Consider the following 26,661-nt stretch of genomic DNA (forward strand, 5'->3'; position numbering starts at 1 on the left):
TCTAGTGATGATCAGATAGTGACCTTCCCTGCTTGTTCTCAGTCCCAGGAGTCTGGCTTGAGTGGCCTCTGGGTGGGGTGGAGGACAGCCCATGAACTGGGCCCTGCAGGCCATGCTGGCAGCTGTCCAGGATGCCCTTGGGTCAGCAGCATAGAGACCCGGACCTCCCGTGGAGGAGCAGGGCCTTTCAGCCTTGGAAGGTCCCCTCCACCCCACCTGCCACAAGCATGTCCCAGGGCCCAGCGGGCCAGGTCTGTCCTCCCCATCCCCACGGTCAGGTCCACGGCCAGGTAAGATGAGAGTATCTGGCGGGGCAGGGACACCAGCTTGGGCCATGCCTGGGCATCTGCACCTCTCTGGCTGTGGGCAGAAAGATTAAAGCCAAGCCTTCCGTCTCCAAGTCTGGCTCCATCATGGATTCACTCTTTGAACGCTCCTGGGATCCAAGGTGGGTCTTAGAGCCCTCCCTCTGCGCACGTGGGCCCTAAGCTCCCCGTTTCCCTGCTGGTCATCCCTGTAGGGCAGCCCTAGCGAGCCAAGCACACAGGGGCCCTGGCGGGTCCTCCCACAGGACCTACGCATGGCCTAGCCACCCAGCGGCTACAGGCTCGAGGCCCTCTGGTTAAAGCCACCCCACTTCTGGCTCCAGGCTTGGGGTCCTAGGGAGCCCTAGACCACACTCTGGGGACATGCATGGACAGAGCTGCAAAGGAACACACAGAGGCCAAGGTGGTTTGGAGAAACTAGTTGAATTTCGGGTAAGAATTTCCTTACAATTGTGTCTGGCTCAGGGCTGGGCAGGGCGTGGCCAAACCCTCCCCATGTTGCCTAGGTCTCGGGGCAGGGGGGGGTGGGCAGAAAAAAGTTGAAGGAAGGGTAAGGCCACTGCTACGTCCCGGATGCAACAACCTGGGAAATCATGTTAATCAAGAATTGAAAGTCCTTCTAAACTCTGTAGTACTGCACTTAAAAATCAAAAATAAGATGCCCAAGTCACAGCTCTGAGGATGGTGGCCCCAGTCCACTCCGGGATGTTGCTGTGGTTGGAATCCTTCCTTGGTAGATCCCAGACCTGGTCATCACTTGGGGTCAGGAGGGAAGGTGACCTCTCGCCCAGTCTTAGGATCTTTGCTCGATGGAGGTCCCAGTGACGTCCCAGGAGTGTGGCAGGGGGACTGCAGGTGGGCTGAAGCACCCAGCGAGGAGGGGCACAGAGTCTGCTTTTTAACGGGCAGGACAGAAAAAGTCACCTTGTCGGAGGTAAGGGAAGAGTATGGTTCTCTAGAAAGATCAGATTTGCCGAGAGAGGAGATGCTGGTGCTGATTTGTGTGCTGATCTGGGGGTAAGTGGGGGAGAGGGAGTTGGCTGGGTGTGGGACTGGGCTTTGCTGGTGTAGGGGGTGTGGCTCAGAGGTTGCTGAAGAGTTCGTTTTTCTTGCTCCAGTCCATCTGCGGGGCCCGTTTGCTGATGCGCTTCTGGTGGGCCCTCTCTTTGGCCACGGCCAGGGAGATGTTGAAGTCCAGGATGGGGTCAGAGGACGAGGAGGAGGTAGACGAGGGTGCCGTGGAGTCCTGTTTCTTGGGGCTGTCTTGGGAATTCAGCTGCAAAGAGGAGCAAGAGAGCGGGCCTCAGTGCCTCAGCGAGGTGCTCCCTTGAGGCCATGCGTGGGGAAGCCAGGTCACGAGAACAGAACGTGACTCAGCGTGTGACCTCCACGGCAGGCTGGTGTACCAGGAGTGAGTGACGCCTGGGAATGGACTTGCTGTCACCTGGGGCCACCCCCCACCCGCCCAGCCTTACCTCCTCGCTGGTGTCACTGGAGGCGGTTCTTGCCAGGGGTGGCACGGGGCTCTCGGAGGCCGTCTCGGCCAGGGCTTCAGGACTGTTCTCCTGGTACGGAGAGGAGGCATGTGGGTGGGCAGGCCTGAGCTACGAAGGGCATTCCCGGGGAAGACGGGGCCTCGGTCTGAGCCTTGCCATCCACCCCAGAGCCTGCCTGAGCCTGCCAGGGCCCCGCAGGGATTTACATTTTCACATTCTTCCAAGGATCAGAGGGCAGCCGGGTTCCACCATCCAGGGCAGCGGGACCATCCCTCGTGGGACTAGCTGGATGGCTCACCCCGCCCCTGTCCTCCCAGACAGCCTCTGGAGTTGACTCCTCCTTGGCACAGTGACCACAGAGGGGCCTCCTGGGGCGTGGGGGTGCCGGGAGACTGCTCGGTGTGGGGAACACTCGTGATGCCCCCTGAGTCTCCTACAGTCCACCTGACTTGTTTTCTTGGACTTGACCCCGGATTCTTGAAATCACCCCTCAAGCAGCCAAGAAGGGCTTCGAGGGAATAAGGTGAGGGAGAGTGAGAGACCCACAGGGAAAGTGACTGAAGGCTCAGGTGGTTCAGGGCCTTCTTGCTGCACAACCCGCCCCACCCCGGCAGGAGACCCCAGGGAAAGGAAGCCTTAAAGCAGACCCCGAGGAGCCCTCTCACCCCATGGTCTGACCCTGAGGGGGCTGTCCCAGAGCCCAGGCCTTGGGCTGCAACTGGGCACTCCGCTTCTGCCTGGGTTCCTGTGGCCCCAGCTGGCACTGGGCTGCACCATCTCTCCCCCGGCCCCCACTGCCTCCTCTTCCCTTCGGCCTGGGTAGGAGGGGCTTTGTTCTCCCAACCCAGACTGGAAGTAGCAGGGCCCGGGCAGGCGGCGGGCAGACACTGCCGCTCTGTTCTTGGGGGGAAGAATGGCCTCCTGTGTGGTGGGGAGCTGGAGGCGGGGCCCGTCACCCAGGATGGTGGCTGCGGAGGGCCTGGCCAGGCGGCCCCGTCCCCTCTGCCTTGGCCCCAACTGGGGCCCTTACACGGCCTGGGGCTCGGGAGAGAGCTGCCAGGAGACACGAGGTTTCCACCTGAACCAGACCCTGTCCTCCTCCTAGCCACGCCTCCTCCCCCCACTCCCGCAGCCCCAGGACTGAGCCCGAGAAGCATCAGGGCTCTGCCTTTACCTTCTCGATCTCCCCGTTGGTAATGGGCTCAGGCAAGGGACCTAGATGGGGAAGAGCGCAGGTGAGTCAGAAGCTGTGGACGGAGAGGGGCGCGGAAGGCGGGGGTTGTGGGTTTGGGTAGACCACTCGACCTTGTTCCCCAAACTCAGTGTTCAAGTCTCTTGACTGCCACCCACTACAGTACACTGGACATTCTGGCAACCCAGCAGCCGCAGACTAGCATTTAACAAAACAACTTGCCTTTACTACATCGCAGGGCTCTTTGATGTTTCCTATTCAGATTGATTAAAAAGATGGGGGAGGGACGGCTGGGGAGCTGGAGATGGGCATGTGCGCACTGCGTATGTAAAGTGGAGAACCGACAGGAACTTCCTGCACAGCACAGGGCACTCTGCTCAGTGTTACGCGGCAGCCTGGACCGGAGGGGAGTTTGGGAGAGAATGGATACATGTATATGTATGGCTGAGCCCCTAAGCTGTTCACCTGAAACTGTTATAACATTGTTAATCGGCTATACTCCAATACAAAATAAAAAGTTGAAAAAAAAAAGGAAGAAAGGTGCCTACTTAATTAATCCCAAGAACCACTGATGAGTAAGGAGCTGTTTGAAAAAAGCTCTGTTGTAGACGGGGTTGAAATTCCAGGCAGCTGCCTCCCAACCACCCGGGATGCTGGTTAGAAATACAGATCCCTGGGCTTTGACACCAAGGTGTTTATCTACGTGGGTCTGGGACAGGCCTAGGAATCAGTATTTTTCGAATGCTTCCTAGGTGATGGTTGTGTCAACAGAACTGGGACCACGCCCTGGTTATGATTATCACCTGCACCAGCTGCGAAAGAACCCCAACTCCTCCTGGCCAATGTGGGGATGGAGGGGGGCCCCAGGGCTCAGGGCAGAGTCCTGGGCATGCCGTCCCCCAGCCAAGGGGGAACCTGGTGGCGACAGGTGGGGTCAGAGGGCAGGGACACGGCCTGGGGTCACCCTCCCAGGCCTCGCTTAGGGTAGACGCCCCACCTGGCCGCAAAGGGGGCTATTCTCTCTCAGGTCAGCCTGGGTGGGTTTCTTCTGAACTCTTAGCTTAAGGTCAGGGTACGTCTTTCTCCTTGCCCTGGACTGGGCAGGCACACCTCTCGTCCAGCCCTCCCACAGTGGCTGGGCAGGGGACACAGGGACCCTGACTCACCCTCCACTGCACCCGCTCACCTGTGAGCCGTGGGCTGCCCAGCTGTGGGCAGGAGGCAGTGGCTGGGGACGCGCAGACTTACATGCACTTGGGAGGGGAACACCCGCGCAGGGGACCCGCCCCCACGCCTCCCTCTGCAGGTCCTCTGATCAGAGGCTGCAGTCATGGAGGTTCCCAGGGCCCTTCCTCCCCAGCCAGGGGGAAGAGAGAGGGTTGATGACTTGGGAGTCGGGGGAGAAGGGTGCTGGGGGAGTCGGGAAGGTAGAGGAGCAGCCAAGTGGAGTCCAGATTTCAGCTGTCTTCCCACACCGGGGCCTCCCTGGTGGCTCAGGGGTAGGGAATCTGCCTGCCAATGCAGGAGACCTGGGTTCCATCTCTGGGTCAGGAAGATCCCCTGGAGATCTCCGCAGACAGACAAGCCTCGTGGGCTACAGACCACAGTCAGGCGGGACTGAGAGACTAGCACTTTCCCTTTCCCATACCACACTGCCAAGAGCAAGGCTGGGGGCTTCTCGGGGCCTCAGCTTTCCCCCTAGTGAGGATGGGGATTATCAGACTTACCTGCTTTCCATGAACTTGGGAGACAAGGGCACAGTGGTACCCACCTCCCATGACTGGAGTCTGCTAGTGGCTTCCAGGATACCCCCAGGACCCACTGGGCCCCACCAAGCTGGCGATCTGAATTTGTGGCAAGACCTCTGTGTGGACCCCTGTGCTCCACATCTGACCCTCAAGGAAGCCCCACCCACTGCACAGTCCAAAGAGGTTCCACCTAGCGCCTCCCACCCCCTCGGGAGCTGTCTTCATCTTCCCAGGGAGAAGGTCCAGACCAGGGAGCAGAGCGTGGCTCAGCTCCTCCTTGCCCTGGGCTGTGGCTGCCCCGTTTGGCTTGGGCCAGGGCGGGGGAGGTGCCAGGCTTGGCAGGGTGATCGAGTGGCGGGGAGGGCAGGGGCCCAGGGACCCACCGCTCTCTGGAGCCAACAAGCCTGGGTTTCCAAGACAACCTGAGAGAAGGGAAGGGGAGGCACTGGGCCCCTGTCACTGGACTCTGATCTGACCAAGCCAAGGCTGGAAGCCGCCCCAGAGTTAACTGTTTCCTTGCATCGGCCCTGCCCTGAGCGCTTACCTCGAGGAGTAGAGTTGAGCAGGGCGGGGGAGGAGGGGGGTCCCCTCCCTCTGCGGAATCAGCAGCCCATTCCATCTCACCATCCCTTGTGCGGGTCCCCACCCCCGACCCCCCCAGCCATAAACCATCCTTAGAAACCCACTGCCCATGCCGGCTTCCTCTCCCTGACCCTGTCCCCCAACCCACACTGCCTGCCTCCCCTCCCGTGGGACCCAATAAAGTCCAGAGCACATTCCTGACCCAGGGGGGCCTCAGGCTGCCAAGCCCAGCTCACCTTGCAGGTGCTCCTGCGATGGGATCACTTTGCATTTCTTGAAGAACTCGTCCGTCTCCCTGTCCACCACCAGCAGCTTGGCCTCGTCCCCGCCAGCCTTGATGGCAGACACCACCTCCCCGTGTGGCTTGCCCTCCACGCAGACCCCATTCACCTGTGGGTGGGGGCAGGGGTTATCCGCACAGGTCTCAGTTCTGGGTGGGGGGCAGGTGACGGCTGAGATGGTTGGCAATTGGGGAACACGCAGTGCCCACCCCAGCCCCCTATCCCCATCTATAGAGCCCTGAACCAGGCCGAGTGGTCCTCCCACTTGACGGTTGGATGGGGAGGCAGGACACGTGGGAAAAGCCAAAGAAAATACCCGGCCGAGACTGAACAAACACAGCTGTGACAGACGGTTTGGGAAGGGTCTGGGAGGCCTGGGTTGGGCCCCAGCTTTTCTAGGTACTCCCCTGCCTGGGCCTTGGTTTGCTCGCATGTAAACTGAGACGTCTTGGGAGAGCTGATCTTCCAGCTCTGAGGCTCTAAGACTGAGATTCTGGGACCTGCCCCAGGCCCTGGGTTCGCGTTTCCTCTTCTGACCGGCAGAGCACAAGGGTGCAAGAGCGTGCCTGCCAGCCCCACTCGGGGCACGGATTTCATGGCCCCCAGCCCCGCCCTGTCCCCATGCTGGTGTGGAGGCCTCGGAGAGCGGGAAACTGGCCGTGGCCCCAGGCAGCTCCCTGGACGGATGCGGGAACTGTGGGCCGCTGAGCGTGTCTGCCCGGCGAAGAAGAGCCCACAGGAGGTGCCAACAGGAAAGAAGTCAGTTCACCTGTCTGTCTGTCCATCCATCCATTCACCTATCTTTCCTTCCTTTTTAAAAAATCTTTTTCTTGGCCGCACCTCGCAGCTCGTGAGATCTTAGTTCCCTGACCAAGGACCCAGGAGAGGAAGTGTGGCGTCCTAACCACTGGACCACCAGGGAATCCCCATCTTTCTTTCCTTCCCTCGTGCCCACTTACCCCATTCTCCCCTTCCCTCCCGCCCTCTCTCTAGCATCTACGGGCTGTCCGGGCCTCAAGGGCTAACCAAGGAGCAGGTGGTATGTTGGCTGCCGTGGAGGAGGCTGTCAGGAAGGAGGAGCCTGGGAAGGGGACAGGAAGCCTCACGTTACCTCCACGATGCGGTCTTGGGCCCGGAGCCCCGAGGCCTCGGCAGGCGAGTCTGGGTCCACAGCCCGGATGAACTGGCCTGGCTTGGACTTGTCGCTGTGCAGGTTGAAGCCGTAACCACTGGGGCCCTTCTTCATGGCGCAGAGCCGAGGCCGAAGCTCGCGCTGTGGGGAGAAAGGAGGGGCCGTGGTCCTTCCACACCGGCCCGGGGTGCTGCCCTCCCTGCTCTGTGCCTGAACCCATCCCCTCCGACCGAGAGAGGCTCCTCAGGTCCTCCAGCAGCCAGAGAGAATGCTGGCCGGGGACCCTGCCCTGCCGCAACCTGCCTGGGCGCCCCTGGGCACAGAGCCGCCCCTGAGTACGTGCCACCGTTCCCTCTTTCGGCAAGTGAGGGGTGGGGGCAGACTAGCTCAGGACTCTGCCTTTCTGACATTCTAAGGTTAATCATGTTATTTTTTTGGCCACACCGAGAGGCATGTGAAATCTGAGTTACCCAACCAGGGATGGATCGTATGCCCCTGAATGGGACATGTCGAGTCAACCACTGGAGCGCCAGGGAAGTCCCTTTATCTTGGTGTTTTGATGGCTACCTCATCCCTCCTAGCTAATGGTTTGGTCAGCTTCCCTCCTGGTAGCATCCCCACCAGCCTGAGTACCTGGGACAGTGACCAGGGACCCCCAGCCCTTTTGTATCATCCTCTCTGCAAGGGGGAAGCAAGGGCAGGTGGTTACTCAGAGCTGGCATACATATTTACAGTAAAGCCTTCCCTCGCCTACATGGACTCCCGGCTTGTCCCCACCAAGCCAAACGGCCCACCTAAAGGGAGCTGGGAGCCAGATGACCATGGGGCTGAGGGAGGCACAGCCAGGGGTCCCGGACGTCCCACCAGCAGAAGCAAGGCCGAGGACAAAGGTAGCGACAGAACCCCAAAGAGCCTGCTGGGTCCCAGGGAGCCTGAACGGGGAGGGGGCGGCGGAAAGCAGGGCTGGACTGCGGGGAGCCCCGTGCGGCTGCGACCTGGAGAGGACCTGCCAAGAGTCCACAGACAGGCTGTGTGCAAACACTCAGACCCTCAGCTCCCACCATCCTCAGCCCAGCTTCAGCAGCTGTGGCCCGAGGGCACGTTTACATGATGGAGGGAGCTGAGGCGGCCTGAGCTTGGAGCCCATGGACAGACATGGGTTCCCTCTCCCCCGGCCCCCAAGCCTGCCAGTTTGGGATTATCACCCGGATGCCAGGCAAAGAGCAAAACCCGAAGTCAGGGCCCTGGCCCAGCTTCCAGCTTCCCGGCTCAGTGACCTGGGGCAAGTCATTTCCTTCTTAGAGCTTTGGGTTCCTTGTTTATAGACCGTTCTTAGTGCCACCTGCCTCCCAGGGTTGCTAGGAGGTCCAGTTAACATACGTGGGAGCCCCTGAGCACCCCACACCCCTGTGCATGTGGGGACGCCCCCATCGTTGCTAATACCGATGGACACAATCACAGGAAGCGGAGAGGTGAGACTCCGAGGGTGGGGTGCTGGTCGTTCTGAAACCTCGCTGCCCAGCTGGGAGAGGAGGCAAGGGAGGGGTGGGGTGGGGAGGACCAACAGGCCTCCTGCCCCAACCTGCCAGGCCCAGGAGGCAGCTGCCACCTGCGGTGGACTCAGTCCCCACCCCTCAGCTCTGCGGAGGATGGGGGAGTAGGGGGTGGGGAGGGTGACTCTGCTTTCCTTCAGAGGCCTGGGCGGGCCTTTCAGCTTCAGGATGTTGACAGGGGGTGTGGAGAGGCCCAGACCGGAAGGAGGGCAAGGTGACAGTTAGGCTTGGCTTTACCAGTCTGGGCATCCCAGACGGGCAGAGGCACTTACGTGAGCATGAAAAGGGGGAGGGGGGCCCATGCCCCAGGGACTCCCCACGGCAGCCCCCTGCTGGTTGCCACCCCCCATCCAGTTCCGGGAGTAAGTGAGGCTCTTCTCCCCTCAAGCTAAGCCCTCCCCCAGGCCCAGGGGGAGCAGGAACAGGTCCGACCAGTTGCTGCCACGGGGAGGCTCGGCTTTCTGCAGGCAGCGCTCCGCTGTCACCCTGAGAAAGCGGGAGGGTGAATCACGGGAAGCCAGAGGGTGGCTCGCTGTCTCCTGCCCCTCCCGCCGCCCCTGACTCCAAAGAGCCTCCCTCCCGTGGGTTAGGACCCTAACCCTAACCCCCATCCTGGAGATGGTGAAAGTGAGACCCCAGACGTGAAGCCCATGGCCCGAGCGCCACGGTGGAGGAGCCAGGACTCCACCCGGGACTCTGACTTGGAAACCCATGTGCCCTGCCACCATCCACGGCAGGACCCAAAGCCTAGACTGGGAGGAGGCCCACTTGGGCAAGAGCTGCAAACTCGGGCTGCAGCCTCTGCTGGGAGGGGCGGGGAGATGATGAAACCACAGGCTTCCTTCCGGGGAGGGCAGCTCGGTTGGGAGCAGGCAGGCCTGGTGGCTTCCCTTACTGATCCAGAGCACCTGGCACCCTGGGGACCCTTGCCTGGGGACTGGTCCTTTGCACCTCACGGCCCTCTGCCAGGCCATGAGGATCTCAGGAAGTGGTAGATCCCCCTCCAGGGGCCCAGGAAACCCCAGGCATTTTCCGAGGCGCTCAGGCTAGTATAGAACCCCACCCAGCTCCTACCTTCCCAAGCCCCTGGAGACTGGGCAGGGGGCTCCCCTTCCTTCCCATGTCTCTCTCCACCCCTCCTCCAGCTGCCTCCAGAACTGTCACTGCCAGCTGCTGAGTCAGTCATCAAAGGAGCCTAGCCCGGCCTGGTGGAGGCTGGTGCTGTCTGGAGTCCTGGGGCAGCTCCCTGAGGCCCCACACTGGGAAGATGCGGAGAGCTCAGGCGCTGGCCAGAGCTTGGCCACCGCTGCTCTGGGCCTGGGCCCCTGGAGCTGGGGCAAGGGGATACCTGGGCCCGGTATGGGGACCCCAGGAGCTCACAAGTGGCCTTGAGCTGTGGTTGCAGCTCCAGAGGGGTCCGCGCTGGAGGTGGGGTGACTTTGAGGGGAATATGGCCACAGAGTGTTCAGAGACTCAGGTGGGTCTCAAGTGACCATGGCAGCTTGGGAGTAAAAAATCAGGATCTGCTCAGCAAGGAGACTGGCAGAGAAGTGAGAAGAGGGTCCGAGAGGCAGTGGTGGCTGAGGGGCTGTGCAAATGGGCTGGGGTGGCTGCGGGTGGACAAATCTCTCACTCCCGGGACAATAACAGAAACAATTTTTGGAAAAGACCCCCTCCAGGAGCTCTGCCTCCAGATTCTTCTCCTGTGGGCTTCTCCCACCCTCCTGGTCTCAGGAGATCCCAAACCCCGCACAGGCCTGGCGGCTGCTCTTGCACCACCTCCCCCCAACCCCCAGGGAGCCCAGCCCCACCCCCGAGTGGCCGCCCAGTCACCTCCACCCACGCGGCCCAGGGAGCAGGCGTTGGGCAAGGAATTCAATAGGCACCATCAGCAGCCACCTGGGAGGCTGGGGAAAGTCGATACCTAATCCCAGTGACCGTCTCTGGGGAAAGAGCGGGCCGTCTCTGGGGAAAGAGCGGGCCGGGCCGCTCCCTGCTCCTCCCCAGGGAGGGGAGGCTGGGGGGCCAACGCCCCACTGGGCCAGCCCCTCCCCGGCCGACGCCATGGTGATGAGCCCTATAGAAAATATCCCACAGGCTTGCTGGCTCTGGGTCTCAAAAGGTGGGGCTGGAGGAGCAGGAAGACCACTGGGGAGGCGACCACTGGCCAGGGGAATGGACAGAGGTGACTGGTCACCACTGCCCCTCCCCCAGCCCAGCCAGCCGGGGCTTTATGCAAATAAGATAAGAATGGTACCTCCCGCCCCCTAGGCCCAAGCTAGGGAATCGGCCTCAGCAAGGGGGGATGGGTGGGGGTGGTGGTGGAGACAGGGAGACCTGGTCCTTCTGGGGGGGGAGGGGTGGGGATACTGGGGGGAAGGGGCCAGGGCTGCTCTGGAGACAGGCCTGTGCCTGGCGCCAGCTCTTCAAGGAAACCAGGGTGGAGGAGGCGGCTCTGCCTGGGGAGCACGTGTGACCCGGTAGCGTGGGGGCACTGTCTTGTAGGGCAGGCTTCAGAGTGACTGGGAGCTCAGACCGCAGGCCAGGGTCCAGGGCTCTGGGCTGAAAGCATCCTCTCCTCACCCAAAGGGAGGGATGACCAAGGGCTTGGCTGCCACTGACCCATGACCTTTGACCCCGATGTGCCTTCATGTATTTCACCCTAGAAGACCCCTACCCAAGGTCTGCACACACTGAGGAATGCTGGACAACCACCCTTTGTGGAAAAAGAAGGGACTCTGGCCCTTGATCCCGCTGCTTCTCAGCAGGAAGGCCTCTCTATGGAGCCTCGCAGGGTGGGATTCAGGTGGTAACAGGGGGACTAGCGCTCTGACACTGCCCCCCAAGGGCCCTGAGCCAGGTGCTCCCCCGCTCTTCTCTCCTGGTGCTGGCCGGAGACACGCCGATGGAGCGTTTGGCTCAGGTCTCCCCAGGGCTGGGCAAGCCTGGGATGGAGCAGCCTGGTACCTGGGCTGCTGCCTGGCTGGACACCATCCAGGCTGGCCGCCCCATGCCTGCCTGCCCGTCACCCTTCTCATCCCTCCCCCTCCTCCCAGAAGTCGCTGGATTTAACTCCTGTGGGCGGTCCCAAGAGGCTCTGTAAGGACCTTCTTGGAGCTTGTGAAACTGGGACTCTACTGAAATAACAAAGAGCAGCTGGCCTTTAATGAGCACTTGCTACGGGCCAAGCGCCACACTGGGGCTTTTAAGTGTATTTTCTCCCTAAAACTCAACTATAACTCTTCGAGGAAGGTATTACCACCCTCACTTCACAGTGGAGGAAAGCTGGGTTCAAATAGACAGCATAAATTGCTCAAGTACAGGCAGCTGATGGGAGAACAGGATAGACTTTGAGCTCAGATCTAGAGTGGCAAGGTAAAGAATCCCCCTGCCAAGCAGGAGACAAGGCTTCAATCCCTGGAGAAGGGAATGGCGACCCACTCCAGTATTCTTGCCTGGAGAATCCCATGGACAGAGGAGCCTGGCGAGCTACAGTCCAAGGGGCTGCAAAGAGCTGGACATGACTTAGCAACTAAAGAACAACAACTAGAGCAGCTTGTCTCACAGAAACAGAATGCCACTCATGTCGGTAACTTAGAAGGTTCTAGCAGCGATATCAAAGAGTAAAACAGAAACACGAGTAATCAATTTCAACCTTATTTAACACAACATATCCAAAATATCATCATCCCAACAGGTAATCTAGTGAAAAGTTAGCAAGGGGATATTTTACCCTTAGGGCACATCTCAATTTCGACTAGCACACTTTAAGTGCTAGGAGTCACGTGTGGCCAGTGGCTGCCGAAAAGGCCCATTCTACAGAGCCCAGAGGCCTCACTCTCAACTATTCCTACATCCCCACGGCCTTTGCTGTTTCATTTGGGCATCACGGCCTTCTAACAAGCAGAGAGAGAGGCTGGAGCCTTTGTCCCTGGGAAGTCAGAGCCCTGGCCTCAGTCCCACAGCCGTGAGTGATACTAGAACCCAGATCTAACCCAACAGTCAAGGCAGGCCTCTGCGGGTGGGGGTCCTTTGTGCTACAGGGGAGCCCCAGAGCCAGCAAGGGCAGCTCTCAGGCCCTGGAGATGAGGGTACAGACTGGGTCATTCTCGGCCAGGCCCATCACACAAGAAGGATGGGCCCTGGAGCCTGCCCCTTCTGGGCCAACACCTTCCATCAGGGCTGACACCTTTCCTGACCGTGTCCCCTGGAGACAGAAGCACCTGGGTACCCTGAACCCTTGCAGGGAGCTGGTTCCAGCAGCCTGAACTTAGGCCTATGCGATGGCCCTGGTGTGGCTCAGAATGTGATGGGCAGAGTCAGAGTGAGCGGGGTGCTCAGACACCGCTCTGCTGCAAGGTTAGGGCTCACTAGCTCAGAAGCCAGGGGCCACCCCCTGAACCGATGGAGCCTCAGCCTCCACATGCAGACAATAGGGCTAATCTGTCTCACAGGGTGGTCGTGGGGATTCACTGAGATAAGTAAGGCGTGCTTAGTACAGAGCACGTTGCCAAACACAGATAATAGCTACCATTTATTATTTATCAAGTTACAAAATGGAGAAAATAATACCTAATTTGCCAGGTTGTGGTGGGGGAAGAACAATAGAATTTGTATCATTATCTTTAGGGCACAGGGCCGGGCGATTAGCAGACTCAGGAGAAATGTGGGTTTCTTTCTCTGCCTTGAGCTCCCATTACTAGAGCTCTGCTTTCTCTAAGAGGCTTGCAGCATCCACATAACCTTGGTGAGGCCCCTTCTTTTCTAATTCCTAACCCCTCCACTTTCTTGGGGGCCAGTGGATGGGAAGCCTAGGGAGGCAGAGAAGAGCCCCCATGGAGACATGACAGGGTTCCTTGAGAAGGAAGCCCCTTTCCTCTCTCCAGGAGAATGTCTCCAGGATTGAACAGGAACCAGAAGATAAGGGGTGGGGGTGGGGGTGGGGGGTGATCCCTGTGGAGTGAGAAATCCCAAGTATGTGGCTTAAAAGGAGGAAAGGACACAGAAACCATCCCACCCTGTCCCTTTCAAATCCAAACACCCCGCAGCTCAAATCCCCCTCTGCTCTGGCCTGCTCTAACTCGGTCCGGTCCGTGGGAGATGAAACCTGGGAAAGAGGTTGGAGGCTGCCAGCGAATCGTGCCCACCCTGCACTGTGCCACCTGGGTTGCCTATCCGGTCTCTGCCTCTGGGATCAGCGTCAGGTGTGGCGGGAACCCACCCCCCAGCTGGGCACTTACACTCCCGTTCCTCCCCATCATCTCATCAAATCTCCCCGACAACTCTGCAGGCTGGGAGCCTCTCTTCCCATTTCACAGAGGAAGAAGCTGAGGCTTGCAGGGAATGATGAACCATCAGGGCCCCAGAGCCAGTGGGCAGCAGGGCTGGCATTCCCAGACTTCTGGTTTTAAAATGGAAGCTGCTAGTAGGCAAGAAAAAGCCAATAAGCTCTATCTGGAATTCCAATCTCTGGGTGTGCTCTCTAGGCACAAGCAGGCCCAGGTGGGCTGGGCTGAGATGACCTAGGACAAAGGTCCCCCAAGGCTGTTTAGCACTCACTCATTCATGCAAAAATTATTTATTGAGTCCCTCCCTGCCCTGAGCCTGGACAGTGCTGGGGTGATAAACATAAATAAGCTCCAGCTGTTGCCCTTGGGACTCTGAACGAGGTGGAGGAGGAGAGGTGAACAGATGATTCAGATACTGGGCGTTCGAGGGTGAGAAAAGGTGGAAGGACAGGGAGCAGGCTGAGGTGAGGCAAGGCAGCTTGTGTTGCCTGTGCGGTAGAAGAAAGGCCACCTGGAAGCTGAGTGGTCTTGGGGAGCCTGCCCGGCACAGAAGGGGACCGAGGGTTCCCAAGGGCTTGCTGTCACCCCCAAATTAAACAAGAGGAAATGGAAGCTCAGAGAAACTTGGCCAGAGGTGGCGCGGCGAGTGCAAATATCAGGTGCGGAGGCTCAAAGTGCATGGCACGCTGGGAGGGAATCCGGCCTTGGTGTGGCTCGGTGGGCTGGGGGTGTCCGAGAGGGGCAGTGCGGGAGCGAGGCGACCAGATTGTGAAGAGCTGATTATTCAACAGTAGTGATCCCAGACTGAGCATCTAGGGATGCCAGGCTTGGCCACAGCTGCCCGTGCCCAACGCGAGGGGCAGATTCAGGCCTGGCTGCCCCCTTGGGTGAGCGTGTAATCATCACTGTGAAATGTTTATTAACCCACAGCCTGGCCACCAACGTTCACTGAGTGCTTACTTAGTGGAGGCTCTGAGCTACTGGCTTAACAGACATCCTCATGTAACCCGCCAACCCCACGAGGCCGCGGCTGTCACTCCTGAATTAAATGAGAGGAAATGGAAGCTCAGAGAAACTTGGCTCGAGATGGCTCAGCGAGTACAGCTGAGAAGGGGTGCTGTGGCTCTCTCTCCCCGGGGTGGATGTGAGCTGGGCTGGAAGCACCCTACACCTTTCTCCAAGACCAGTGCTACGAGCACCCCTTTGCCTTCTGTCCTGAACTGTTGTTGACCCAGGCTGCTCCTCCCAATGAGATGTCACCTGCCACTCTCTCTGCTTGACAACTCCCCACGAAAACCTTTTCCACTTCCGAGAACTAAGGAAGATGTCATGACAGCCCCCATAAGTTAATTCAGATTCAAAGTAATCAATAACATGCAAACGCTGTATGCATCCCTTATACAGACCCCCCCCCCCGCCCCCGGCCCCCCCCCTCCCGTCTTCTTGGGGAACAATGAACTCTTGTGGCTATTAACTTTTGTTTTTTTTGAAGACAGGGTGAGTCACCTGCATGCCCACCATACCAAACTTTACAGGAATTTCCTACCAGAGGGGCTTAACACTGCTGAGCGGCTACACAGAGGCTAAGGGAGATCCCAGGTCGTGGCTGGGATTCAAATGCCTGGGCGCACAAGGAGCTCAGTCCCGCTCCCACTAGGGGCTCAAGCGTATTATTTGTAAAATCCTAGAGAAGGCAGGTGTCCCTGGAATCCAGCGCTCTCATTTTATCGATGGCAGAACCAAGGCTCAGAGAAGTTCTGACTCTCTTGTTGACCCAAAATCCCAAGAGGCCTGGTGATGTCCCAGGGAATGGCTGGAGGAACTGGCTGGATAAAGCATACACACGGATGCAGGGGTCACACCCCGACCTGGGGGAAACCCCATTCTGTGGTCGCCCAGAGAGCAGGAGCCAACCTCTGCTGCTTTTCAGACGGCCTGGCGGGGGAGCGCACGTGGAAGGTCAAGCCTCCATCCTGGCCTCTGCGTCCCCCACCCCTAGCAGAAAAACCAAAAGGGCAATGGGAGGAGCCAGCCGAACAGGACTGCAACTTGGCGGCGGGTGGGGGGGGTGGGGGGGAGTTACTTGTGCAAGTGCCAAAGTCCATTAAAAAAAAAAAAAGGAATGCTAAGTTGGTGCCCTCGGCACAAAGTTCAAACTGGATTTGTCTGGGACCAGAGATCAGGAGTTCCTACTCCCTGGGGTCAACCCCCTGCCGGGGTGCTCTGACCCCACCCCCACCCTTGCCAAGGCCAGCTTGGCGGCGGCAGGAAGTGGTCACCCGGTGGCCTTGGCATTCCCAGCTCCTGGTGACCTCACTTCTACCAAACCAGTTGGTCCTCTCGGGCTCCACCTTCAAACTGAAAGGCTGAACTGTGCCTTTTCTGTGTCACAGGAGGCTCCTACCGGTACCACGGACACCCCTGCCAACAGGTGGAGAGCTGGTGAAGCTGAAGAGGCCCAGGGGAGGCCCCGACCCTCCTCCCTCCAGTCTCACCTTAAGGCCGCCCCCACTCTCTGGGCAAGGAAGGCTCAGTACAAGTCCTGTTTCTCCTTGCCCCTCCTGCAGCTGATCCAGGCTGGGGTTATAAACACCCAGCGTGGGCAGAAAGCAACCAGCCTGCTTGCTGTCCAGGGCCTGGAGTGAGACAGCCAGTGCCAGGCAAGACCACCTGCCCGTGGTGACCTCCTGGCTGCTGTCCTGCCCCCCACCCCCACAGCCAGCCACTTCTCCAAGGTCTTCCCTCCTGCTCCCAGATAGGAGCTAGCTTACTCCTCACATTCCTGAGAATCATAAATCCTCCTGGGGGCAGAGCTGCCACCAGCCCCAGACCAGACGCCCCTGCACCTCCTCCCTCAGCCCCGCCCCCACACATCTCCTGCAGATGGTGGAGCTTCTTTCTTAGAAGTCACGCTGGACTTCAGGAGGATGAAGTCCACCGGGCTGAAGTTAATGATACACAGGCTAGCGGACTGCGGGGAAGGGGCGAAAGGGCCCCCTCCCCTCCCCTTCTCCTCCCACCGCTGCAGCTCCACAAAGAAAGAGGGTGGTTATTCCTCCGGCTTTTCGAAGTCGGGCCGCTTCATTTACCACCCCCAGGGGCCTGTGGAGGGAGCTGGCCACTCGGAGGAGGGGTGGAATTGGGGGTCCCAAAGGATCGGAGCAGACAGCCACCAACAGAGTGGAGGAAAGGGAGACTGGGCTTCCTTGAGCCGCCCTCCTTCACCTTCACTCCCTAAGGCGCTCAGGGTCCCAGCCCAGCCTGGGGATGGGACGTAGGGGTCGTGGGACGCAGCCTCAAGACTGTAACTGCCAGCTGGCCCAGTCGGCGGGCGGAAGCAGTCTCGCCTCCGAAGATCGAGTTTCAGAAAGACAAGGCGGGGAGCAGGGCTGGGCATCCCGGGCGCCTGGGTCTCCCCACTACTCTCCTTCCCCCCCCCGGTTCCATCCAGCCTCGCCGCGAGGCCCGGGCCCGCACTTACCCGCTCCTGATGGCTCTGCTCGGCCTCGCGAGGCTCCGGCGCGGCGGCCGGCGGCTCATCTTCGCCGCCAGCCCCTCGCTCCTCGGCGGCGGCGGCCGGCGGTTCGGCCTGCCCGGGCCCTTCCTGGGCACGCAGCATCTCCTCCCGGACCTGGACGCCCAACTTCTGCAGCCGCTCGTCGGTCTCCGGGTCTACCACCAGCAAGCGCACGGAGTTGAGGGCGGCACGGATGCGGTTCACCACCTGCTGGTGGGTCTCCTTCTCTACGTTCTCGCCGTTCACCTCCACTAGCCGGTCTCCGGCCAGCAGTCCTGACTTCTCGGCCGGCGAGCCGGGCTCCACCAGCCGGATATACTGGCCTACCTTGCCCTTTTCCCCGTGCAGGTGGAAGCCGTAGCCGTTCGGACCCTTCTCCAGGCAGCAAAGCCGGGGCAGGGGCGCCCCGGCTGCCGCGTCCGCGCTCATCTCGCCTGGCAACGGCTCAGCGGCGCTCAGCGGTGTTCGGTCGGGGTCCGGAGACGGGCCGGTCCAGCTCCGCGTCCCACCCTGCGGGCCGGGAGGCGAGGGCGAGAGCGGCAGGGCAGCCCGGCGACGCCGGACGGGCTAAGAAGCGAGCAGGTGTGCCGGGACCCGCGGCTGCGAACAGCGAGGAGCCGAAGCCGGGAATCAAACACCGATCCCCGCCCCGCGCGGCGACTGAGCGTTCCAGAAACCGCCCGAGCCGCATACCCCGGGGGCGGGGCCGCGCGGAGGGTGTGGACCGCCGCGGGCCAATCAGAGGCCTCTCACGGAGGCGCTCAGGCAGGGTGAAAGGCCCTGACCAATGGGAGCACCCGGGGGCGGGGCTCCGGGCTCCGCTCGGCGCCCCGCGGCGGGAGAAGAAAGAGCGCTCAGGAAGTGGAAGTGTTTGTTACTGAGTGTCCGCAGTGCAGGCCCGGGGAGGGGCGCTGGGTGCGGGGCGGGTTCCTGGTACCGGGCTGGGTGGCTCGCAAGATCGGTTCTGATTCCACCCCCCTTCCTCCGTCCGCCACCACCACCACCACCTGCATCAGGGATTGAGCGCGCCAACCCTCGGGTAAAGGACCTTGAGGCTTTAACAGCCTTCAGCCAAACTGCATTTCCAGTTGGGGGGTGAGGGTGGGGGCGACTGTTGCTAGGAAAAGCAATCCGGCTCCGGGGCTGCGTGGTCCCCGCAGTTTTACTGTGGTCCAGGCCCGCCTCGGACCCAAGAGAGTAGTTCGAATAACAATATTTTCCAGTTTGTGGGGCGCTTAGTGCAGGGCCTGCTAGTAGGGGTGCGGGCTCCGATCTTCGCTGGGACAGTGTGAAGGTCCAGCAGAGCGCCCAAGGCTTCAACGGGACTGCGCAGCGAAGACAGGCCACCCAAGGGCAACTGTGTATCGGCGTCAGCCTTTGGCTAGGGAGGTGGGGCAGGGGAGAGGCAGGTCACAGTCAGGGGGCCGATCTCTGGGGAAAAGGAGCCCTGACGTTTTCAACAGAGAAAGTAAAATGATTAGGACCGTGAGATAATAAACCTTCTTTCAGCTCCTACTTTCAGATGAGAGGCTGGTCACAGAGGCTGGGGGCAGTCTGTTAAGGGTGAGGTGACCAGTTTGGTGGGGGGGTGGGCATTTAAGGATGAGGATCAAATGATTTTGGCAGTCAGTGACAAACAATAACGATCCTTTCAACATGAACTGCCGCCGCCCTCCCCCCACCCCCGCATCATGTCCACCTCAAAGAAACAGTGGACAGGGTGTACTTTCCAAAATACTGCCATTTAATGCTGAAAAACACAAATGCTAGAGGCCCAGAGCAGCCCATGTGACTGGATCGCCTGCAACCTGCCTTGGGCCCCAGAAGAACCCTGCAAGGTCAGGCTCCTCCCTGCTCTGCCTGCAGAGCTTCCTTATCGGCCTGAGTTGGAGCTGCTGACTCTGCTCCAAGAGCAAGATTTCTGCTTTGAAAGCAAATGCAGCAGCCTGAGAAATGGGCAGTACATACCTTACATACCCCTCTCCCGGCCCCTGGTGTACAGAGCTGGAGTAAAGGTGTTTCTAGATCAATCTGCACAGCTCCTGACCTCTTCCCAGGCCTGAGGTCAGGGCTCGGGAAGACCTGTGACCTTGGCTACACAGAAACTCCTTGTGCGCCCTTTCCCCACCCAGATCTTACCGGAGAGACATTGTTTTGCATACAATGCATTGATTTACCCGGAAATGGATGACCTCTTACTCCCTAACCAGGGTCAGAGAGAAGGGAGATAAAGCAGTTTGGGCTCTAAGGTCAGTCAGTTGGTCTGTCTGTCTGAGAAGAAAAGGAATGAGGGAGGTCAGGGATGAGGCAGCACTTGGGTTTGGGGGTTACACAACGGCCTGAGGTTTGCTCACTTCTGCCTCCTGCCTATGCCAGGATCAGAGTTTTCTCTGCTTTCTCTTTATTGGGCTCTTTTGTCCAGCAGAAGCACTAGAGTTGCTTGAAGAAGTAGCCTGTGGGCTGCATACCTGCCAAAGGGTTGGGACCAGAATAACCTTTTCCTGTCTATAAATTTAGGTGTCTGGAGACACAGATGGAAAGGTAGAAAGATAAAGCCAGCGATTCAGGGAGGAGAGGCTCCTCTGGGATCTGAGGTTCAGGAACCAGGTGTTTCCAGGTGCTTTCATGTATTTGTGGGCTGGAGGAAAAGGGGTACACCTCCCAGAAGGGGGGCCAGTGAGCCCAGAGGTAGCCAAACAGATAGACCTAATCTCTGCTACTCCTCTCCGATCTCCCCACAGGGAGCCAGGTCCCTGGCCTAATCTCCACATCTCTTATCTTCCAGAGGCTTTGGTCTGACTCCCAGCACAAGGGCTGTGTTTTATTGGGGAAGATTGCTCTCTGGGGAGCTGGAGGAAATGAAGGCCTGGGTTTGCTCAGCTGCTTGCCAGCTGAAGGATTGGGGTGGGGGAGGGGGGTGGTGTCACTACTTGCCCTTATGCCCCAGAAGTGCATCAGTGCCCCCTGGTGCTGAGCTGGAGCAATACTACCCTCATGGTGGTCAGGAGGGAGGCCCAGGCTCCTAAGTCCTAGTACTAGAAGGCCAAAGGACCACCACCAGCTCTCTGGCTCGGTTTTTCTGGTGCTCTTTTGATTAAGTTATGTATCATTAAAATGAAAGATAAATATTTTGCCCTCCCCTGTGGACGCAGGGAAGCTCCAGGAGCTAGGGGAGGGAAATATTTTGCCCTCCCCTGTGGACGCAGGGAAGCTCCAGGAGCTAGGGGAGGGGCAGGAGTCCTGAGGGGCTGTGCAGTGGGTCCCCCAACTCTCTCCCTGCTGGCTCAGCTGCTCAGAAGAAGCCAGGTCTGGGGTGGGGGGGGTGGGCGGTGAGGGAGGACGGCTGCATCCTCGGGGGCCTCTGGAGCTTCTTCTCAGACCCTTGGGATTCACAGGAAGGAGCAGCAGCTGGGCCGCTTCTTCTGGGACTCCACGTAGTCTCGGATCTGGAAGCTGGGTTCATCGGCCTGCCGCCCGGCCCTGTATTTCAGCTCCCTTGAAGAAGAAGGAGAAGTGGGCTGGGCAGTTGGTGGGGAGCTGAGCCTTGCCCCAGTCCCACGGCCTCCGAACGCAGGCTGTAGATGGGCCCTGGGACTGGGCGAGGGGCCAGGCCGCACTGGGTCCCAGATGGCGCCACCCTGCCCTGCACGCTCCCTTCCCGGCTCAGCACTCACTTGGCAATGGCCAGAAAGGCTAGCTCCACATTCATGCCCGTCTTGGCGCTGGTCTCCATGAAGGGAACTCCATACTCCTGCCAGGGGGAGAGCGTGCTCCTTGGCCAGTCTCGGGCTGCCCCCATCCCTCCCCTCCCACCCCCGGGCCGGTCACTTACCCTGGCCAGCATCTCTCCGTCCTCTGAGCGGATCACCCTTTCACTGCTCACATCTGCCTGTCAAGCCCAGGTGGGTCACTCTGGGGGAAGGACGCCTTGACCCCCAAACCGGCCCCTCTCTCTGCCCTGGGAGCAGGGCCTCCCGCCCTCTGCTGGTGGCCTGCAGGACTGCAGGTGGTCTGATCCACCCGGGGCCAGGACTCCCTCCTCAGGTTCTTAGCACCCAGCAGGGGGATCTCACCCCAATTTAGGGAGATGGTGGGTAACTCCGCTTGGCAAAGGGGTGGTGACCAGCCTTGAAGGGATAGCGGTAGTTGAGGTTAACCCTCTCCCATCTCAGATCTCCATCCATGTACCTAGTCCCTAGGATCTAACAGAGTAGCTGGACATTCCTGGAATTCTCAGGAAACAGCCTGACCTTTCCCTGCATAGGGCCAATTCCAAAGCTTTAAGAGGGCAGATGAGATGGGCAGAAGCTTGCAGACAGGTCTGACCTCTGAACTGGAGGCTGGAAAGGGTTCTTTGCTGGCAGGATGTCCAGCAATTACTCTGGTGGCTGTAGGGGAGGATGGGCGGACCCTGCCCTGGAGTCACTCACCTTGTTGCCCAGAAGCATGATCACCACATCCCTCTGGGCGTACTCGTGAATCTCAGTGAGCCAAGCCTGTGGGAGAGGGCGCGCTGAGCCCCAGCCATTCTCCTCCTTTCCCCGGCCTTCCCTGCTTCTCCCCTCTGGATCCTCCTGGGCTACTCACTGCCCTCGATCACTGAACATGATAGCCTGGGCCTTCTCTCTCCTGCGTCTTTGCTTGGGCCTCTCTCCAGTCCTGAATAGCTCTAAACCCCTTTCAGTGTAACTCAGTTCTATGGAAGATAGAGGAGGCACAAGCTTTATGTTCTAGATCGGCCCTAGTCACCAGCACTCTCCTTGAATGCCCCGTAGAGGGTTCTAAGGCCACGTAAGGGCTCGGTGATCAAAAATACTGTGATCGATTAGAGATGTCTGCCATGCCTGTGGGGCTGGGGGAGGCAGTAGGGATGCCATGGGTTCCATCCAGTTGGTAAGCTGTTTTATCTCTATATGTCTGGTTTCCCCGGTTTGCTTGCCAACCTCTTGAGGTCACCGCACTTGTGCACAGAGTCAGTGCTTATATTTATTGAATTATTGCCTCGACTACTGGATAGTTTGCTTGTGAAGACAGAGCCACTCATTTTGTCTGCCTGAGTCACTTTCTAGAAACTTGGGCTGCATATATGGTAGACGTTTTCTGCTTGGGCTCTTCCCTTGAGCTCTTGTCCAGGGTGGAGTTGGGGACTTTCTGAACGTTCTGTCATGAAGTGCACTTATGAATCACAGGCAGGGGTAAGCAAGTGGCACACAGCCTGCTTGGCCTTCATGCCCACATGCCAATCAGCTGCCCACGAGGAGTTTATTACTTCTGAGTCACAGCTCGGGTTTTTAGTGAGGCAGCAGTATTCCAGGCTCCTCCCATTCCCACAAGCAGGAAGCGGTCCTGCCCTGCTGGCTCCCGAGAGTGGCGAGTGGTAGGTAGGGAGAACCTACCCGGATATTGTCGAAGGAAGATTTGTTGGTGATGTCGTACAGCAGGAGCAAGGCTGGAGGGGGAGAGAGAGGTCACACGGGGCGGAGGGACTTGGGGCAGAAGGGTGACTGTTACAGGCTGGCTGGGGAGTGGCGCCGTGCCAGAGGCCCTTACCCTGGGCGTCTCGGTAGTAAGCATGCGTGACACTGCGGAACCGCTCCTGCCCTGCCGTGTCCCAGATCTAGGGAGGGAAGGACAGACAGTCAGAAGCGGGAAAGCTCTGTGCTCAGCAGAGAAAACCCTTGCTGTGGTATGAGGGGCGGGAGGTGAGAGGTTTCGTTCTTTGGTTTCTCAGGGACCTGTGAGCGCCTGGTGACCTGCCAGATGGTGGCAGTTAACGAGTTAATGAGTTCTGTTCTCATCTGATGCTGTTGCCCTGAGTGGTGACGTCCAGGGATTAGGGGTGTCTAGCCTCCTAGAGCATGTGAGGCCCGTGACACTGGGGAGGATTTGCAGCAAGCCTGAGCTTGTCTGAAGGCACTTGGAGCTGCTGCCTTTGACAGAAGAGAGGGGCCTGGGAACGGCTTTCTCTGCAGACATCAAACAAACAAAAGCCGTTTCCTCTCCTGGGCCCCACAGGAAATTACCCCAGGCTGAGGGCAGGGCCGCAGGCCTCCTGTGGGTGGGTGAAGAGCCTGGGCAGGCGCCCCTATCCTTGAACCGCCGCCCCCCTCCACCCCAGCCCTCGCAGCTGCTGGTCTCACCTGCAGCTTCACTCTCACACCATCCACAGTCACCACTTTGTTCTGAAAGAGAGAAGGGCAGACGGAGAGGTGGGTGCAGGGGGCGGGGGAGGCGGCTTGGCTTCTGCGTCCTGCTGAATCCTGCACAACAGCCGGCACCCTGTCTGGCCGCTCCCCCAGGGTGCCAGGGTGTCTGACGAGCCCCGGAGATGTCTCCAGTCAGATCGCCCCATCAGGGCGGGGGGACTCTGTCCCCAGACAGCCCGACTTCAGAGTCCTCTCGTCTGTGGACACCGTCTCTCCTTCTCACAACACACCAAGGCAAGGGAGCCTGAGAACGTGCCTGCCCCCACCCCCCAGGGCTCAGCAGGACACACAGGCCGAGCCCTGGGGTGGGGGCGGGGGGGTCCTGCCTCTTCCCTGCTTCTGTCTGCCTCTCCTGGGGCTCACTCTCAGTGCTGCGAAGTAGCTCTTCGAGATGTGCCCACCAGCATCTCAGAGACCTCAGCGGATGGATCTGCAGGGCTGTCTTTGCCCTGATCGCCCACTGGTTCTACCGCTAGGTGAAGCTTCCCCTTCTACTGGGAAGAGGCACCCGGCCTCTGAGAGCCCTGCTGCCAGGGTTAGACCTGAGCCCTCCTGGCCCCTGGGGCTGTGCGGTGCTCAGAGTGCTCGGCAACCCCGATGCCAATCTGTTGATGCCAACCCAAGATGGGTTCATCCCGGTGAGGGGGCGGGCTGCTGGCTGCTGCTCTCTCTCCATAGGACCAGTCCGGCTCCTCAACCTCGCGCCCTGCGGTGCTGCCCTGAGCTCCAGAAAGACCGGCTGACCTCACGTCTTGCCCGAGAGGCCGGCTCACACCATGGGGGTGTGTCTGCTCTGCTCAGGGGCAGGATTTTAAGATCTCTCATTTCTCATTCTGTAGGGGGGTAGGGATCCCCGCAAGCCCAGACTCCTCTAAGCTGGCCACCTCTAGGGTGAACCACTGCAGACCTGAGGGGTCAGCGCAGGGAGCAGAGGACAGTCCCCCCGTGCCTGAAGCTGTGACCCCTGGTTCACCCCTGGGAGGAGGAGCCTGCAGCCACCTCACCCTGAAGTCTATGCCGACGGTGGCTATGAAGGTCCCGGACAGGAAGGCCCCGTCTCTGAATCGGATGAGGAGACAGGTTTTGCCGACGCCCGAGTCTCCCAGAAGCATCACCTAGGAGATGGGGGCAGAGGCAGTTAATGGGGCGCTGGGGCAAGACTCTGGGCTCCCAGGGAGGGCCGGGAAAGGATGCTGAGCCCTGAGCGGGCACCTGCTTTTGGAAAGCCTGCTTCCTCCTGCTCTCCTCCACTCTCCCGGGCTGCCGCTGGCCTCCCAGCTGCTCCCTCGGACCCTCTTGTCCTCATCTGGCTTCTGGCACGCCCGAGTTGAGACCCCAGAACCAAGAGGCCCCCAAATGTGCTCTGTGGCCCCGAGAACAACCACTTTTCATGCGTCTAGATTCTGGCCCCCTTGGCCCCCCTACCATGCCACGCTGGGATCCCGTCCGTTGCTGTGTGTTCCACGCTTGCGTGCATACATGAGTGGGGCCACCATGCCAGAAAGAGAAGCATTAATAATTCAGCCAGGGATTCCCACCCAAGGGAGGGTATCAGGATCTAAGGCGGGTAGGCCTCTGTCAGTTGCCAAGGCATATTCTAAAATTGCTCGTGTTCCGGTGTTTTATTTTTGGTCACCTTTATTTGGAAGTTCCTAATGACATCTTATGTTTGTAAAAGCCTTGCGTGAATTAGGGAAGGCTCAAATTTATACTAAAGCAGAGAGACATTTAGCCTGAAGTGCTTCCCGCAGTAACCTCCCAAGTGGGACAAGTGGCTTGCAAACTGGCATGGGGGGGCAGGGGTGGGGTGGGAGAGAGTGTGTGTGGACGTGTGTCTGTCCCTTTACTGTCTGGCCAGTCTCTGCTCCTCTGCTCTGGGGATGGGGTAGGGTGGGGCCAGGGAGGGGATCCCTCTGTCCTGACACTCCTCAAACTCAGAGAACAGGGGTTGAGACCTAAAGCTGAAATTTTTTCCAACTGGCTGAAGAGATGCTTAATGAGTGGAGCAGGGACTAAGGTTTGAGTTCTTTGGGGGGCCTTGACCTTGACCATGGAGCCCAAAGGCTTTCCTGCTGTGACCATGGGTATGGGATTAGATGGCCAGTTGAGCAAAAGGTGCATGAAAGCTGGGGTCCTGGCTTGTACATGGGTGACTGGGGGACTTTGGGAAGATCCCTTAACCTTTCTGTGGCAGTTCCCACAGGGTTAGAAGGAAGGATGGATGATTTCTTGGACAGATGGTGGGCTGGGGGCTGGGGAGCTCTCTGGAGCCTGCATGGCTCCCTGGTTCCTGGGTACTAGTACCCGATGGGGCAGGAGGGAGAGAGGGAGGGAAGGCAAGCAGCTGTGTACTTAAGAGATCACAGCTGCCTTGAGTAAGCGATGCCAGCCACCCACCCAGCCAGGCAAGTCCACCAAACACAAACAGTTGCCCAGCCTCGCCACCTCCTAGGCAAACACCCAGCTGGCTTGTCAAGCAAGGAGGTCAGGCAGTGCCCCATGGCCCAGGACTGGTTCTCAGTGGCTCCCCCTCCCCTGCACACACTGGGGGCCCATTTCCTGCCTGCAGCCCACACTGGGGCGCCTATCTCAACAACGGCTCTGGGCGGGTGACTTGCAGACTAGCTTCCCCTGAAAGAAGGGGGGGAGGGCGGTGGAGGGAAGAAAGCAAGGCACCGAGAAAGGCAGGTCTCCTTCAAGGTCGTGCCGCAGGAGACAAGCCGGCCCCCTCATCATCTCTCCCCGACCCTACCCTAGGGAGGAAGAGTGGAAGCTCTGGGCTCCCTCTTTCAGAGATCCCGGTTCCTGTCTGCTCCCAGGGTGCAGAGGAAGGGCAGACTGCTCAGTGTCCACCAGCAACCCCACCTCCTTCGACCAGGGCCACCCGCAGCGGGAACCAGGCCCAGAGAGCTGACTTAAACTCTCCCAGGTGGGATACTAGTGCCTAACTGCTCCCATCATTCTCAGGGTCTAAAAAATTCCCAGGTGAGTCTACTGTTCTGGCTAGCAACATCCGCCCAGAAGGTGTGCGCAGCTGGCTGCAGGGCTGGGAGGGGGAAGGGGTCGCACCTGAGGGCAGCTGGGCTCCTAGTCCACCCTGGGAGAAGGGCAATAAAGCGCAAGTTTCCCCGCCGTCAGGGGGAGCCCCTTCCGAGTGTCTTTCCCAGCGCACAAGCGCTGAGTTGTGGGCTCAGGGGCTAGCGAGAAGCCCGGGGTTCCCGGGGCTCGCACTGGCCGAAGTGAGGCAGAGGGAAAAGGGGCTGGGGTCCTCAGGGGGTGGGGAGTCACTCAGTACTTCCTACGCACCTCTCTTCTCTCCCAGATCCCTGGACGTTGGCAT

At 59.5% G+C, this 26,661-nt stretch overlaps 2 protein-coding genes across 4 annotated transcripts in view; both read right to left on the reverse strand.

Annotated features, from left to right (window-relative positions):
• On the reverse strand, window positions 731-17,788 carry SLC9A3R1 (SLC9A3 regulator 1). The gene is made up of 6 exons (XM_013972188.2): window positions 17,080-17,788; window positions 6,737-6,898; window positions 5,581-5,734; window positions 2,997-3,037; window positions 1,802-1,891; window positions 731-1,602 (listed from the first exon to the last, which is right to left on the reverse strand). The coding sequence occupies exons 1-6, from the start codon at window positions 17,542-17,544 to the stop codon at window positions 1,408-1,410; spliced, it is 1,107 nt and encodes a 368-aa protein (XP_013827642.2). The 5' UTR covers window positions 17,545-17,788; the 3' UTR covers window positions 731-1,407.
• The window catches only part of RAB37 (RAB37, member RAS oncogene family), a 67,604-nt gene continuing 59,781 nt past the window's right edge, over window positions 18,839-26,661 (reverse strand). For 2 of the 3 annotated variants that reach the window (XM_018063868.1, XM_018063869.1), the window contains 7 exons: window positions 23,256-23,297; window positions 22,666-22,732; window positions 22,512-22,564; window positions 21,546-21,611; window positions 20,948-21,004; window positions 20,790-20,866; window positions 18,839-20,610 (listed from right to left, as the gene is read on the reverse strand). In XM_018063868.1, coding sequence (XP_017919357.1) covers window positions 20,505-20,610; window positions 20,790-20,866; window positions 20,948-21,004; window positions 21,546-21,611; window positions 22,512-22,564; window positions 22,666-22,732; window positions 23,256-23,297 — 468 coding nt within the window. In that variant the 3' untranslated portion in view covers window positions 18,839-20,504. Of the gene's footprint in view, window positions 20,611-20,789; window positions 20,867-20,947; window positions 21,005-21,545; window positions 21,612-22,511; window positions 22,565-22,665; window positions 22,733-23,255; window positions 23,298-24,325; window positions 24,437-26,661 lie in introns of all 3 variants that reach the window. The other variant, XM_018063867.1, reaches the window with a different exon arrangement.

This window comes from Capra hircus, chromosome 19, assembly GCF_001704415.2.
Source record: "Capra hircus breed San Clemente chromosome 19, ASM170441v1, whole genome shotgun sequence".
NCBI lineage: Eukaryota > Metazoa > Chordata > Mammalia > Artiodactyla > Bovidae > Capra > Capra hircus.